The sequence below is a fragment of the Anarrhichthys ocellatus genome, unplaced genomic scaffold (assembly GCF_004355925.1).
Source record: "Anarrhichthys ocellatus isolate YVR2014 unplaced genomic scaffold, GSC_Weel_1.0 scaffold2, whole genome shotgun sequence".
NCBI classification, from domain to species: Eukaryota; Metazoa; Chordata; class Actinopteri; order Perciformes; family Anarhichadidae; genus Anarrhichthys; species Anarrhichthys ocellatus.
In genome coordinates, this window is record NW_022280032.1 from 9,028,048 (window position 1) to 9,044,594 (window position 16,547).

The 16,547-nt window shown below is 44.1% G+C and overlaps 1 protein-coding gene across 6 annotated transcripts in view; it reads right to left on the minus strand.

The window, feature by feature from the left end:
* Positions 1 to 6,896: 6,896 nt before the first annotated feature.
* Positions 6,897 to 16,547, minus strand: part of tle3a (TLE family member 3, transcriptional corepressor a) — a 19,847-nt gene continuing 10,196 nt past the window's right edge. For all 6 annotated transcript variants that reach the window (XM_031861931.1, XM_031861922.1, XM_031861913.1 and 3 more), the window contains 14 exons: positions 14,646 to 14,850; positions 14,228 to 14,235; positions 12,603 to 12,725; positions 12,324 to 12,374; positions 12,076 to 12,228; positions 11,478 to 11,610; positions 11,197 to 11,372; positions 10,637 to 10,710; positions 10,313 to 10,562; positions 9,541 to 9,788; positions 9,270 to 9,417; positions 8,996 to 9,146; positions 8,694 to 8,770; positions 6,897 to 8,407 (listed from right to left, as the gene is read on the minus strand). In XM_031861931.1, coding sequence (XP_031717791.1) covers positions 8,300 to 8,407; positions 8,694 to 8,770; positions 8,996 to 9,146; positions 9,270 to 9,417; positions 9,541 to 9,788; positions 10,313 to 10,562; positions 10,637 to 10,710; positions 11,197 to 11,372; positions 11,478 to 11,610; positions 12,076 to 12,228; positions 12,324 to 12,374; positions 12,603 to 12,725; positions 14,228 to 14,235; positions 14,646 to 14,850 — 1,905 coding nt within the window. In that variant the 3' untranslated portion in view covers positions 6,897 to 8,299. The remainder of the gene's footprint in view (positions 8,408 to 8,693; positions 8,771 to 8,995; positions 9,147 to 9,269; positions 9,418 to 9,540; positions 9,789 to 10,312; positions 10,563 to 10,636; positions 10,711 to 11,196; positions 11,373 to 11,477; positions 11,611 to 12,075; positions 12,229 to 12,323; positions 12,375 to 12,602; positions 12,726 to 14,227; positions 14,236 to 14,645; positions 14,851 to 16,547) is intronic.

Consider the following 16,547-nt stretch of genomic DNA (forward strand, 5'->3'; position numbering starts at 1 on the left):
CCCCCCCCCCCCCTCTCTCCTCTTTTCTCCCATCCCTCTCCCTCTTTTATCACCATCTCTTCGAGCCAGCCCACATTCCATCCCCCTCCTGCAGGGGTTTAAAAAAGCACAGATGGTCTCTCCTGACCTGCTATTCATCATTGTGTCAAAAGCTTTGTCAGAATAATGCTCCACAACAACAAGCTGAAGGATTTTATTTGTTTCTATTGATGAGGCCCGTTAATTTCACAGACGTCTCATTAGGCTTAAACCACCAATTAATTTCTTTTGTTCTCATTAAATGGCTAATTCTAAACATGAACCGAACTGACAATGAGCGCTGTTCCGAGCCAAAGCCAGACAGCGCTGCTCCCGCCACGTAGCCACCGGAGCGTGAAGCAGGCAGGTAGAGGGGGAGAATTGAAGAGCAGGAGGGAGCATGAGATGGGGGGGGGGAGAAAGTGGTGGCAAGAGCAGGGAAGAGCGAGGGAGCGAGGGAGAGCCCTGACAAAAGCCTCTGTTAATTTGTAGACGCCTTTAACACTAGGCATGGATGGCAACTCATTAACTGCTTGCAGATTTTTTATTTTTTTTTTCCTGTCAGAGGATCAAGTGGCCCTCAGGAGTAGAGGTTGCAATCATCTGTTGGTGGCAGCAGCCAACACTCGCATCTGAATAAAAGCGAAAAAATAAAAAATGATAGCAGAATAAATCAAAATACAAATGGGAACAAAAGGAAAAAAAGCAAAGTGCAGACTGGGAACTGAGGTAGTAATTTTTCTATTGGAAGTGTGTTCACAAAAGCCATCCTGTGCCTGCACTCCATTATAGCAGTGCAAGCTGTCATTATGGCCAAGGATATATGGAAGCCTCATAATATCCAGAGATTGGTAGTTTGTTAGACAGCACTGTACAATTTGCTGCAGCCTTGAAGGATCCTTGAGCCTCTCTTGACAATTTACCGAGGGAATTGCCGGAGCGTTGCCTTTTGTCTGGTGGAGACACAGGGGCAATTATCCAGCCTCCTGTAATGTTTCCCTGACTTTAATCTCCTGGCTGAGAGCGTAAAGCAGAATGGGTAAGGTTTCAGAGTGCCTCTGGGTTCTATTAACACACAACTGCTGTTTCTGTTCAGGCCAGGCAGCCAAGAGAGGACTGCGATCTGACAGACAGGCCTCCCCTGGGCTTTTAGGGAGAAAACATGATTATGTCATAATATATTTTCGAATAGAGATCCATTTGAAAGATTGCCCCTCTGTCTTTTCAATCTAACATGGCTCTGCTTTTGTCAGGCGCAGTGGGAGCACTGGGAATGACAGATGCTTCAATGAACCAAACAGGAATAGAAATAAAGTGTTTACCAGGAAAAAAATTAATTCACCAGAGACCGGAAGCACGGGCAAGAAATCTAGTTTCACTAACAATTTCATCAAATGAATCTCATTAGTCTGGTGTCAGCATTTTCCTGGGTTTACCTAAAAGTAAATACCCTGCAGAGCAGTCTTGATCGTAAAATCATAGCTATGGTTTTACTCACAACTGTCCCCATAAAGACAAAAACAGTACATTTCAGCAAAACATTAGAGCTGCAACAATAAGTCTGTAGTTGATAAATTGATTAACATGTATTTATTGACAAGAACATAACTGCCAACATTTTTAAATCAATCCCAGCGCCTCAAAGGCTTTTCTTTGTTATACGTGACAGTAACCTGAATCCCGTTGGGTTATGTACTGTTATGTACTGGAATAAAACAGAACATTTGAATAAATCTCCTTGGGCTGTGGAAAATTATAACGGGCATTTTTCCCTATTTTCTGACCATTTTCAAACAATGTATCCACTAATACAAATCAACAATGCTATAAGGACTACTGGATTTTATATAATGGTGGTCAAGATAGAAACTTTTTCTCAACAAAATGTTTTTATCCTGAGGCCCCGTAGGTGTATCACTTTGTGGCAGAGAATAACACTTGAGCCTCAAGTAGTATTTGAACAGGGCGGGGCTCTCCAGCACAGAGATCATGCAGCCACTTCACTACTTATATGTGTAAGAGCTTTCCAGAAAAGCCAAGAGACAGACAATCTTGTGATCAACGTATAGGCCTTTAGAGTGTAGGCTGCTCTCTGCACCTCTCCAGTGATGACGACAGTGCACTACAGGCAATACTGAGATGAGAGCATTTTCTGCTGGCAGAGCAACAGCTCCATGTGTTGCCGAACAGAGCGTGAAATGTTACATATATGGGACAGTCACATTTCTCCGATAATGGGCAGGAATATGAATGTTCCCTCACACTAGTCAACTCTAAACTCAGCAGCTCCTGTGAAATTATAATTAGGATGTGTGCCCTGAAGTAGACATATACCAACCAACGATTCTTCAATTCAAACTATTGAATTATTATCATTATTGTTATTATTAACTATTATTTTAGTTTGAAAAAGTACACATGTGTATGGGATTGTGATGACATCATTATTATAATTTAAGAGAATAAAAATTTGATTTTTCTTTCTGTGAAAATCTGTAAAAATGTTGAACCACATTATTATTATTTTTAACACAAAAGAACACAAGTTAGTGTAAAATGCATCTGGAGGTGCTGTCACATCAGCTGATTCCAGCCACTCACCCACTGAAGGCTTCACGGGTGGCTGTCGCGAGGTTTCCTCCGGAGCACCTGAGGTTATCTTCAATGAATGGCAGCTGCAATGGATCCCGATAGTGACAACTCTTCACGCCATCAACACGTCTGTAAAAACAATATTAAATCACCCCCTGCAGCTCAGTCCACTTCCCTGCTGGTCAGACCACATGGCTAAATTCCTCACTTCCGTCCTTGAATCAAGACTTCCGGTTAGCGCGACTCGAACAGGACTCGGTAATCCACAGCTGGACCATTTGCTCTAGTCTAGGTAACTGTCATTGTGTAGGATGCTTACATCTCACAGTGTGGTGGCAGTAATTTTAAAGGTAAACTTAATGGTTTGTTTTAAGCTAGCAGAACATCTAGTTGCTCTGATTAAACCAGCAGGACAGAGAACACAGGTGCACGTGATTGAACTGCAATTAGATGGGCAGAATTGTTCCTTTTTTATTTTTCATAATTTACACTTTTAAAAATGTTATCAGGAAATAGTTTGTGTCGACGATTTATAATGTGGAGCTGATGATGTGCTACTATAGACTAAGGGTGATTTTATATCTCGATAACGATATATATATCAGATGTTGCATGTTTTCTAGTAATTAATTAAATAGTCTATATGAAATAACAAGGTTTCGCAGACTCTTGTGTGAATTAAATACTTGACAAATAATAGCACTACTTTCTCATTTAATTAAGAACTCTAGTGCAAAATAATCAGATTTTCTGAGAAATGTGTTCGTTATTATCAATTAAAAAGACATAATTGTGTGACACAGTATCTTTTAATTTTATCATTGAAAGATGATAAATTAGCATATTGAATTATTGCCCAGCCCTACCAATATGTACTGTAGACACTGATGGTTGCATGTTTTTCTTATTAATTCATCCATAAAGTTAAAGGAACCACTACATAATATTCCATAAATATGTCTTGTATCTCTTGCATTGGTTTAACAAAAGTACAGTGTTAACTATCACTGTAGTGCATTCAATTCACTGAACAATACTATCCCATCTTATTCAACCGTCCCAGAGAGAACAGCAGACAGGAGGCCTGATGCAGTTTAGGAAATGTGCAGTAAGTAATGTATTAGTAATATATAGACTGTATTTATTACATGGTGTTGAATCAACAGAGACAATAATTATTGACACTAACTGAGATAAATCTACTTAGGAAATATAGGCCTACAAGCATTTGATATTAAGTGGACAATCCCGCTCTTTTAATTCAGAGTATGTGCTCAAGCTGTTAATCAGATTTATAAAATTAAATTAAAAATCTTACAAGTAAACACAGGCAGAATACTGGGCCAAAGGGAAATCCAGCTCCCACCACTTTAGCTCAATACCACTATTTTTTTGTAATTAGTCATGTTGTTATACACCTCCAGCTGTGCCTGACTCAAAGAATGTGTGTGGAAATATAATTACCATGTTAGCATAATGCACATAATAAAGCAGTACTTGTAGTTGTCTTGATCTCAACATCAAAGAGCATGTTGGTTCCTTCTCAGGGCATTAGTATCATACAAATCGAATTACTCTGGGTATTGAATTACTGAGTTTTAGTGGACACTTGGAACAAATACAAAGGGATGTCCCGACTGGCCTTCCAGTGGAAAACGGCCATTGCAAAAAGGGCAGGAATGAGAAGATGGTGAAATAACATACTGATAATGTGTGGTCATCTGCTCCACAGGACACATCAGGAGGAATTAAGTTTTCCCATTTTCGCGGCCCTCCAGCTGCAGTGACACAAACCTGCCCAGTGCAGACAGTCCCTTGACCTCAATATCTAAAATAGCATCCAGTCCATTACTGTGCCCATGTCCTCTGACTAAGCTCTGAGACTCCACAGGGTGAAGTGCAACATCAAGTTCTCGTGTAGAAAAGTCCTGTGAACATCAGTAGTCTGAACACAGCAGCGGCAGCAAAAGCAGCAGCAATCCAGCCTAATCCAAATGAATCCGGGTCTCGCAGGTTTGTTCATCCTGGGTGGAGGGTGGTGACTGCTCTGCTCTGCTGGGGTGCTTATCTGCTGTCAGTGGTCGGTGGCTGTACAGGCCTCGTGTTATCAGGGCTCAGCCTGCTCAGGGATTGGAGGGCCCATGGAAAGTAAACATAGAACCCGTCCTTTGCTTATCTATCCCAGGAGAGAGAGAGAGCGTGTGTGTGTGTGTGTGTGAGGGAGAGGGAGATGCACAGGGAGAGCAGCTTGTTTCCATGGCAACCTCCTCCTTTAACCCCCCCACCCCTCTTCTCTAGAGGAGAAACCCTGGTGGTCTTTGTGTAATGCGATTCCACTAGAATGCACTGTGGATTAGAGCTGCACTGCCTTCGGGCCCTAGGCAGGGCAACAGTGAAGACATTATTACCCAGATCAAATGCTGTAATCACTAGGCACTGGGGGCTTTGACATCCACTGCAGATAAAACCTAGGACTGGCAATCCTCAGGTGATTAGGGGATTATTATTCTGCATTTCAGCACGGTGCCAGTCCCTAGCTGTTAGGGGGAAAAAAGAAACAAAGAAAAACCCAACCTGATTTTCTGTGTGATGGATCGGGGAGGGCAGGAAACAGAAAGCCAGCCAAAAGAACCAGCCAGGATTCTGGTGGACTGTGATCAATGCCTGGCAACTACAAAAAAAGAAGCATTCACAGTGCTTTGCATGTGCAAGCCCACATATTGGCCTACCAGACCCCTCTCGCTTTTCTGTATGGTCTTTAAGTCTTGGAAGTAAGAAGTAGAGAATTTGAGTATGTTCTTGTGTTTAGAGCTGCTGTAAAACACTTATAGGCCACTCTAGTTTCTTAGTCGGCAGTGTAGCCCTCCTCTAAATAGAACAAGGCAGCATGGGCTTTCACATGAGAACCTGCTGAAAGCCCTCCATTGAGAGGTAGATCAGCAGAAGGCGAGACAATGACCCCCTCAGTGTCCAGCAATAGCTACTCAGAGGTACAACCTTTCATCTGCAGATATTCCACTGTTTGATTAAGTGAGGAATACAATTCTACTTGGGCAAGGAGCTTAAGCTACAACTGCACACAGGAAGTACACACTTCAGCAATGTGGGAAAAGAAAGACTATAGCTTTTAACAAATGAGCCCGTGAGAGCGGAGCACGGCGGCTGGCTCCATCCTGAAAGCATCCGGCCCCGCTTTTATAATCTAACAACAACATCTCTGAAGAGGCAGCCATATGAAGGGCTCACAGCTCCACGCACAGAGTCCTAGAAAAGACTTGGCTCTGGAGTGGAAGGACCAGGCCATTCACCTCATTCAGTCCAAAAGGACTCAAGTACCAAAAGACTACTCAAGAGAACTTCACAGCAGTGTTTGCGTCATATTTCTGAAGTGGCACTGCAAAAAAAAAAAGCTCTGCCTCATTGTATCACTCCGAGACGGCTGTGCGGTTTCAGTGCTGTCGCCATACATAGATGCAACCCTGAAAAAGATGGTGGCTGACAGTGACCACAGTTACAGTACACTGTGACTTTCAAAGCTGCAACAAGTCAGTACTTTTGAGTTAAAGCCATTGCCAGAGTTCCCCTAGCAGCCTCTCAGACAGCACACAGACTGTCTTCCTCTCATGTCTGCGGTTCTCCTGAGACAGTTGTCACGTCCTATCTGGATGCATTTACAGACGTTACCGCCAAGGAGAGCCCTCAGTAGCAGCACACAAGACAATGTACACTTTGAGGACACATTTCTGGTTTACGGTTAACCCAGGAGACATTCAGCATGTCAGTTCATGCGGTGTATTTCCCTTTAGTTCCTGGTGCAGTCAATCACCCCCTCAGCTGGTTTACACTCCCTGTCCCACTGCAGCAAATATTAATCGAAAACCGCCTTACTTAAAGAAATAGTTTGACACTTTGAGAAATGAGCTCCGTTGTCTTCATGCCGAGAGTTAGATGAGAAGATTGATACTACTCCCGAGGCTCATGTATGGTCAACATGAAGCAACAGCCAACAGCCAGTTAGCTTAGCTTAGCATTAAGAGAAGAATAGGGGGAAACAGCTAGCCTGACTTTGTCCAAAGTATGGCTACAAACACCTTTAAAGCTCGCTAATTAACAATTTATACATTGTTTAATTAAAAAAATCTGAATGTAAAAACACATGGTTTTATGATGTCATCACTGTGCCATTGGAGATTCAAGTAAAATACTAAGCCTTAGAGTCTAGAGTAGCAGATTTTGTTACCTATAGGTCCAGCTGTTTTTTCCTGCTTTCAATCTTTATGTCTTCTTCAAATGTACTTAACACGAGCCATGGGAGTAGTGTCAATCTTCTCATCTAACTCTCGGCAAGAAAGCAACCAAGCTTGTTTCCTGGCCAAAAAATTTAATTATTCCTTTAAAAAAGGTGCAACAGAAGCAAGGCACCAGCGCTATAGAAATTCAGCCAGGATGATTTTCTTTATATAAAAACAGTTTATTGATTTATCAACAACTGTCAACTGTACAATCCTTAGGGATGATGACACGTGTATGCTACACAGTCTGTGTGTTTATGCAGAGACCATTCTTGTCTATGAGAAGATTGTAGTCGAACATTATGAAATACTGAAGAAAGCAAACAGAGCATACCCAAAATGTCAAATGTGGTAATGGCTTTGCCTGCCACCTTCACGAGTAACCATGTAAATCCTGCACATCAGTCACAGAGAGAGTCAAACGAGAGGGGCAATAATTAACTCTTAGACTGATGACTAAACTTTGCTGAGTGGATAAATTAAGATTCATACACTAGTCGAGTCAACAGACTGAACTCAAGTCACAGCTGCTTCTTGTTATCCATTGAATGTCACTGAAAGCAGCCAGTGTTCAGTGATGGGTCTCCTTTATAAAGTTGATTTTCTGCTGACCAGGGCCAAAGGGTATAGACGTAACTGGAAACCATGATTTTCTCCTCTTCCAGTCGGAAAAAAAGGGCCTTTACAGAATCCGTCACTGCTAAAATCCATGGGACAAACGTCTGTATTACAGCAAATAGCGGAGAAAAATGCCGTTGTCAGGGAGAAAAAAAATCCAAATTAGATTTCCAAAAAGGTCATTCTGGACAAAGAACATGAAAAAAAAGCAGAGGAGGAAAAAAAAACTGAAATAGAGTATCCTCTTACAAAGTCCTAATCTAATTTCCATCCCTAGAGGGGACAGAAAATCACGGAGAGCACAAGAAAGAACCATCACAAGCGTAACTGGACACCAAAATATAAATCTATAAAAGGCCTTTTATTACTCCATTATGTACACTTTTCACAGGACCTCCAAGGAAAAGCTCCAGAGCGAAGCGCCGCTTCTAGTTGTGTCATGGAACTTTATCTCCACATTAAAAAGGACGAATAAAAAAAAAAAAGAAATATCCAACAAACAATAAAACAGCAAGACATTATTTTCTTCTGAGTGCCTTGGGGAACTGCACTTGCTGTACAAGTGTTAGTTGTATGAGAGAGGAAGGGCAGAGCCGGAGGTCACAGCGTCCACGGCCACAACAGCACCAACGTCCACTTCAGTCTGGCACTGCCAAACTTCCTGCCCATCCACTCCGGGGCTGCAGGCAACATCCATGCGGTCTGTTTGAGGGAAGGTAGATGGAGGAAGAGTCTACTGTTCCTGAGCACGAGCATGCTCCGAGCCAAAGCAGTCTGTTCTAGTAGATCACTTCATATACAGTGGCCTTCTTGTCACCAGAGCCTGTCACAATATACTTGTCGTCTGTCGAGATGTCACAGCTCAGGACAGATGAGGATTCCTTGGACTGGAGAAGATAAAAGACATGTTAGTCTCGGAGGCAGTTGACATTCTCATCTACATTTGAAGTTAAGTGGAGAAGATTAGCCGACTACGGGGCAAGATTAGATTGCAATGACATCAAGTTCTGGCCTGATGCCCCTCAAAAAGACTTCTTTGTCAGGTCAATAATTCAGGTTCAGTTTTCACTGATAGGAGTGTCCTGTCAGACAGCGGTCGCTTTGCCCTTCCTCTAAGAGACAGCTGTGTATACTTTTGGACTGGCTGCAGACAGAGTGTATTGATTTGCATACCTGGAATATGCTGGCGCCATAAGGAGTCCTCCAAGCATTCAACAGATTATCCTTCCCAGTGCTTACGAACCATTTACCTGCAAAGGGAAACAACAGTGCAATCAGGCCTCCTTGGACTAAGAAGTGGTATAAAAACATCTACAAATGAAGAATTATCAGGCAACCTTCAAAACACAAGAGGCATTCAGACTGCACAAAGGGCACTGTCGTTTAGCACTACATAAAGTAGGACAGGCTAAGGCCCTTTTGCAGGTTAGTACAGTCAGCATGATCTCTCCCTCCTTTTGTGTGTGTGTTCATACCACAGTAGGCAAACTTGAGGGAGAGGACACAGCTCTCGTGCAGGTGGAGCTGATACTTGTCAGGCTTCGAGTGGTGGAGCACCTCCACGTTGCTGCTCTCCATGCCCACAGCAAGCCACTCTCCAGTTGGACAGTAGCCCAAGGAGAAGATCTGGAAATTGGACGGAACAGTAATTACTGACAGTTCTGGGGCTGAAAGGAAACTGCCCTCCGCAGTAAGTCTGTGGATATGTGTGTGTGTGTTATCCATCTCTTCTATGTTACAAGGTTGTACCTGTGAAGTGAAGTCATGCTGCTGCAGCTGCCGACCCTCCCTCAGATCCCAGGAGCGCACAGTGTTGTCAAGGCCGCCTGTCCAAAGCTTAGTGCCATCATGGGATATGTCAATACAGCTAGCACCATCCGTGTGACCCTGAAACTGCCTGCAATCAAAGTCAGAAAGCATACAAACAATTATTGACAGCCTCTTTTAAAATTGCTCACATAACGGTACTCATGTTACGGGGCCAAAGCCCGCACAGTGTTAATAAGTGTTTTCTTCCAACCTAACGAGAGTCTGGTTGTGCAGGTCCCAAACGGCAATGTTTCCATCACTGCAGCAGGAGAAGCAGACTTTGGCGTCGGGGCTGATGGCCAAGGCGTAGCATGCCGGGGCTGAGGAGGTGAGCTCTGCCTTGATGCGGGGTGTCGGAGAGGCCAGATCCCAGATGGTCAATGTGCTGGCCTCGCCTCCAACAATCAATGTCCGGCCATCAGGCAGCAGCTTACAGGAGCGGATGTAGTTATCCCTGTTCTGTTGCACAGAGGACAAAGCGAATCAATACATGTTCAGTTCAGTGGAGCTAGAGAGAGATTTTGGAACAAGTCGGTGGGAAAGAGGATGAAAATCCTTCCGTCATAATAAACCAACCTCAGGGTGTTCTCAAGCGTACTCTGCCTGCTATATTTTGCGTTTTTAGCTTGTTACATTTACACATTTATTTTGTGATGTTCATATTTCATACATAATTTATCCGAAAATGTCGTGCGGTTTTAAAAAGAAAAAAAAAAAAAAAAAAAAAAAAAAAAAAAAAAACATTTTGGTTGTTGCTGAAAGTGCTTTCAGCTGCCTTTCGTGTACCAACGTATTTGCAGTAAACTGATGTGTGCCCATTGTGACCCTCATGTATCACAAAGAATTATTATCATTCATTATCATTGTGAATGGAATGAGGTTGTGTACAGTTCAGTACCTTTCAAAACAACTACTCAAGCAGAACTAGGTGTAAAAAAAAAAAGTTGTTGATGAGTATAACGTGAATCAGCAGCCGTGCTCACCAGACAGTCCAGTTGGGACACGGGACTCTTGCTGCCAGGTTGGCTGATGTCCCAGATTTTGACACAGCCTTTACCACCAGTGTAGACATGACGTGTGGGGTTGCTAATGGTAACGGCGCAAACCACCTCGCCGTGGCTCAGCGTGTTGATCTGACGGGCGTGGCGTGGAATACCCGGGCCGATCAGTGCGTCAGGCGGGAAGGGCACTGGCTGCATCTGACCGTCTGCACTGACGTGGAAGGAGTAAGCCCTGATGGAAAAGACGCGCGTTAGTGGTCGATATCGCTGCCGTTTCTAAAATCACATTTGGTGACAGACACTTACGGTTTGCCACCCGAAATTGATGTGAGGCTGGTTGGAAGGCCTGGAGCTCGCATGTGGGTGTGAGGATCAAACCCCTGAAAAATGACAAGATGGAAACCTTTCATTAACATATGTTACTGACCAGTGATCACAGTCAAATCCACATGGTGTTTTTTCTAAAAGGGATAGTTAGACATTTTGGGAAATATGCTTATTTGCTTTCTTGCCCAGAGTTAAGATTGGTACCACTCTCATATTTGTCAGTTAAATATGAAGCTACAGCCAGCAGCCTGTTAGCGTAGCTTAGCATAAAGAATCGAAACAGGTAAACAGCTAGCTCTGTCCAAAAGTTTAAAAAAATCCTTGTGTGCATTCATGAGATAAACAAAACAGGGGCCTACTCATACATAAACAGCTTCTTATTGCTACTAAAGGTCTAAAACTCCACAGGGAACCTTTTACAGACAGATACAGATACATAAAGTTATTGATCTTTTCATCCAACTCTGGGCAAGAGACAGAGTGTCAAACTACTATTTTAAACATGTGCAATGCTTGTTTGCATGTGCAAAGAGTGTTACCATGGGAGAGCGTCCATAGGCTGCAGCTGCTGCAGCGCTCATCTGAGGGGAGATGTGCAGACCGGCGTACACACCAGGACTGGTTAGGCCTCCATTCATTTCATGATGGCCCATCATGGCAAAGGGGGTAGGGTAGGAGCCAGCGATGGACAGAGGGGTACGTAAAGCTGGTGCTGCTACAGACAAAGACAGGAGGAGGATATTGGTAACATAACAGTACATTGGGGAGGATGGAAATAAAATAATCTCAGTTGCTTGCGAGGAAAGAGAGTGGTACCAACCTAGAGCCTCCATGCCTGGTGGTTTGCCCAAAATGGGTCTGAGCCCAGGGGTGGAGCTGGTGCCAGGGGTGGGGGCATCGTTGCGAGGGGTGGGGGTGTTGGACTTGAGGCCAGGCGTGGAGGATTTGTCATTCTGTCGAGGGAACGAGAGAGCAAGCACATTCACAACCCCAGAAGCCAAGCACTGTGCAGATGACAATTTGAGAGCAAACTGAACTTAATCCAATCTAATTCTGACAACCCTCATAGTCCTGCAGAGCCATAAACTGCTATTTATTCTAAAACCTATTATGGTCACAATGGAGATGGGGCCGTTTTTATCCCCTTACTGCTTTGGCTTTAATCTTTTAGTGAGGCAGAGGGGAAAAAATCCTGGAGGAGTTAAATACATTGAGCTATTAACAGAGAAGACCTGACTGATCCTGATGCGGGACAATATTATCCCTGACGTTTAGTCATGCACTTAAAGCACCGACAGCCATTCTTAATCCACTGCAGAAAACGTCCTAGATTTATTTGAACATATCCCTTTGCTCTCTCTGCAATTCTCATTTAAACCCTTTCTGTCCTAGTTTGTTCGTAACTCTTGGTGTCTTACATGACTGAGCTCCTTGGCCTTGGATGATGGGGTGCTCCCAGAGGATGCCACTGATGCAGGGCTGTTGGGTGTGTCCTTTTTTGGAGGGCGGGGCTTATCAATGCCATTTTCAGGAGGTGAGTGGGCGGGGCTTGCTCGCGGAGTGGCAGGGTCCTGGAGAAACACAGAAATAGATTTACAGTTATGTAACGGCTTTGTCTCGGTACATGTCAATATGCAAATTTGCAATTGCATGCTGCTCTGCTCACCTCATTAGACACATCTACCACCAGGTCATCACTTTTCTCTCCGTCACTGTCCTATAAAGATAATTGACAAATTAGTCACCTTGAAAAATGAGATATAAGGTGTTGAACTGAAAGTACAGGGTTGTTTTTTTTTTTTTTTTGGTTTGTTTTTTTAACCTTCAACTCTTGGTTGTAGCTTCATATTTAACGGAAAGACATGGTGGTTTATCAACCTTCCTAACTTGATCTTGGCAAGAAAGCGGATTTCCCAAAAGGTCAACAATTCCTTTAATGACTTACATATCTGCTCAAACTGTCCTTCTCCTCCACTTTGCGTTTCTTAGAGTCCAAACTGTAATCAGAGGAGCTGCGGTGCTTCTCACTGGCTGTGCGTAAGCTTTCGGAGGGGGATACGGAGTTATTCTGCAAAGAGAGAACCAAAAATACTTTATTACCATTTAGTCTTTGTAAAAGAGAGCAGTGAGTTATTCATCAGCTACAAATTCACAGAGAACACACTGTGCCAACCCAAACACTAAAAATGCCCCATTCACATAACTAGGGACGCTGCAGACTCTTAAAATGCAGCTGTAGGCCAGCTCCAAGCAGTGCCCTGACACCAGCCAAGCCCAATCTCACACACAAGGCCGTCCCTGGCCAAACAACAGAATGGGCCGTTATCTGAACTGAAAGGAGGATGTCTTGTTTTCTGAGCTGGGCTCCCTCCTCCTCATAACTGGACAACAAACAGCCTCACAGGGACATGAGCAGTGTGTTGTGGCTGAACAGAGGGCCTTTTCTCCGGAGTCAGTCAGGCTAAGCGTGAGAGAGAGAGAGAGAGAGAGAGAGAGAGAGAGAGAGAGAGAGAGAGACTGTATGTTGTGGCCATTGATTGCCGCAGCGCGCTTGGGCAGCATGTCAGCTCAGCCTTTGAGCTCTGATAAAGAAAGAGAATCTATATCCTGCCAGTGGGCACGGCAGCGTGGGACTGACTGGTGCTTCTTCATGGAGCCCGCCTGCCCACACAAGCTGGGACAACTCACTCCAAACGCCAACAGAATGGGAGGAACTAGGCAGGTGTCCAGCAGCTTTCACAGGAGTTTGCCATTTGCCTGTAAAACTGCCAAGTTCTCCTGATTCCCTCTGTCCCTTCTTCTGAAGACCAAAGCAACAACATGGACTAAGTTGGTGGCAGCCAGGAGAAATGAACAATGGCCGATGGACTAGCAGTCTGGGCAAAGGGCCACTGTCCGCATAATGGCTGACCTTTAAAGAGATGCTTAGCGTGACTCATTAACCAAAGTCACCACTCTGCTATCAGATGACCTGGGACAAGAGCACAGAAACAAAACAGGCCTGCTAATCGCCCCAGGAGTTCCATTTCTTCAGACATGACTGCACCCATTCAGCTGGCCCAGCCTACAGAAACCCAATCTCACAGGCACATCACAAGCCATCAGAGATTGCAGCCATTCCAATAAAACGCTTTAGCAGGTCCACCAGACGGGGCGGATAAAAAGAAAACAAAACAGCTCTCCATTTGTGTTCATAAATATTCATCACATGCCAAGAAAGAGAGTGAGCTGGTAAACAAGGGAGACAGTAGAAGGGATCAAATAAATCCTTTAAGAAGGGGAAGTCAAAGTCTTTCTTTAATTGTGATGAAATTACAAGGCTTCTAATCTCTCCAGCATGATACCAGTCATTTCCCTTCTGGATTAAACACACAGGATTTATATTCCAAGCCTCATTTCCAATTAATCATTTTATTGAAAGCAGATTACAACGGTGCATGAAATCAGCGGTAGCATGCTGGTTGGCAGGAATGTGTACTTGACATTCGCAGTGCAGATGAAAGTGTGATGAATAATGAAACCCAACAAGCCCTGCAACAAAAAAAAATAGTTGCGGGTTTGGACACTCACCGCGTTCTCTGTATCGCAGACATCACAATGGCGGCAGAGGTGATGAGGAAACCAAGTGGAGCAAAGAGAAAAACACGTCAGTTAGCATATCATAATAGATGCTTCTGGCTGAACGTGTGAGAATCAGCTGCAGGGCACAAGGCCCCTCTTATCAACGTGTGCTGGAGCTGTTGAATAGCTTATGCAGTCATGGGCTGGGAATGTACCAGCTCATTACCCAGACAGAATGTGAACAGACAGGATGTGCTCCTCACCTAAGGGCCCTGCTCTCGAGAGTGAGAAGCACTAAATTGCTTTTTCCCTGTTTAACATCTATGCAATAATGTTAAAATAAATATACATTTTAATCCTTCTAAATAAACTGGCTAAGCAGCTGGTTCACAGTTGGACGGCAATATGCCCGAGTTTAACGCCTCACCTCTGTGTTCGAGATCATGGTGGTTCTTCTCATCCTTCACTGGGAGGTGCGCTTGGCTGCCCAGGGCACCTAGCGCCAGCAGGCCTGATCCGGCGCCTGCCACAGGGGGGATGCCAGGCGGCTGGAGGCCTGAAGGGTGAGGTGGCAGCTGGATCGGAGGCCCGTGAGCAGCATGGGAGAGGTGCTGTGCCTGGAGCTGCTGCTGCTGTAAGTAGACAGGGAGATAGACAAACAAAGAGTGGGTCGGAGGGAGAAAGCAAGCAGAAACCACACACTAAACATGAGGCTGATCAGTTAAACCCCGGATGATATTAGCGCATTCACACAGCTATTACTGTCAGGATCCAACAGCAATCCCCCCCTTAGTGCTATTTCCATACCAGGCCAGGGTGGCATAAGCCCTAGATCTGTGCTGAGGAGAGTAGAAGTTACTAACGATCAACTGCTCAACACGTCTAATGCGTGAGTCGCAGGGCCGGAGACACGCAATCGCACAGCGTTAGTAGTGCATGATGAGTTGAAAGGAAAAAAAAAATGAATCTACATAACGACAAACAGCAAAGCAAAGTTTGATTCAACCAAAGCTTAATGCAGAGGAATCATTTCACTCCAGGTAAGATAGCACATTTCATACTGCAGCACCACTATGCCATCAGTGAGTTGAGCAATCCTCTTAAGCAACATGAAGCGGTGTAGGAATCTGTCAGCCTGTGGGCTAAGCAACTACCTGTTTTTTTAAACACTTCAAAAACACAACCAGCGTCTATTTACTCCTTTCATATTCATGTTCCTGGATTAACAGAACATGAATCATTTGCACACCCATACTTTAAGAGACTGAGGGAACACTAAGTGCCAGAAGCTGGCAGTCTTTCCCTCTCACTCTAAGTATTTGAGTGCGTGTTTCTGTGTGTGTGTGTGTGTGCATCTGGAAGGCTGCTGTGGGAGCCAGGACCAGGGGTCCCGTGCTGGCACTCAGTCAACCCTCCAATATTCACCATCAATATTTGAAAGGCACAGGGAAATGGATGGGAGTTAAAAGGCACTCAGCATGGAAGTAAGCAGTTTAAAGCAAGGTTAAATAATACTTAGCTGAGACACCAATAAAAACATCAGCAATTTATTACCAGTCTACGAGCCAGCTGAATAATTCAGCTGCTGTAACAGCACGCAAGTCCTCTCTTTTACAAGCCGGACTTCAATCAGTGACCATTTATGGCCATTTCAGGAATATTAGGCACTTAGTAATGACTGGGGAGTTGGTCCAACACACAACACAACCTGGTTAACTTGCCTATCACATAGTTAAAAATACATTAACTCAGTCGGAACTTGCTCTCAAATTTACTTTTTAAAACACGATATTCAGTCGTAGGTCTTACAAAGGGCACCTACTTCTAAAACATGTCCTTAAAAATCCTATCTGGAAGGTCTTTTTAATTGCTTCTATATTATCTGCCCTGAAGGTAGAGAAGACTAGATTGGAAATTGGTAAGGTTTTTAAACTTGCAACCTTGTACTTTGCTCCATAGGGCAGATGTCATTCCAATTACAAAACCCGTGTGTGTGTGTGTGTGTGTGTGTGCGAGTGTGTGAAAGAAAGAGAGACAATATTGTGTCCATGAGGGAAATTAAGGAGCCAGTTCATTGGCAGGGGAGAGCCATCCTCGCTCATTGTGTTTAATGAGGCACTGATGGGTAATATGCATGGTTGATCAGCAAGAGCCCTCATTAGAGGGCCATAAATGAAGACAATAATAAATAAAGAAAGGAGTCTGGCCTATTTCCTCTAATTTAATATTCCAAGATAAAGACCTACTCTTTGCCCTTTTTTCTCAGACTGAGCGGAGCTACAGAAAAAAAAAAAACACACACACACACACACACACACACACACACACA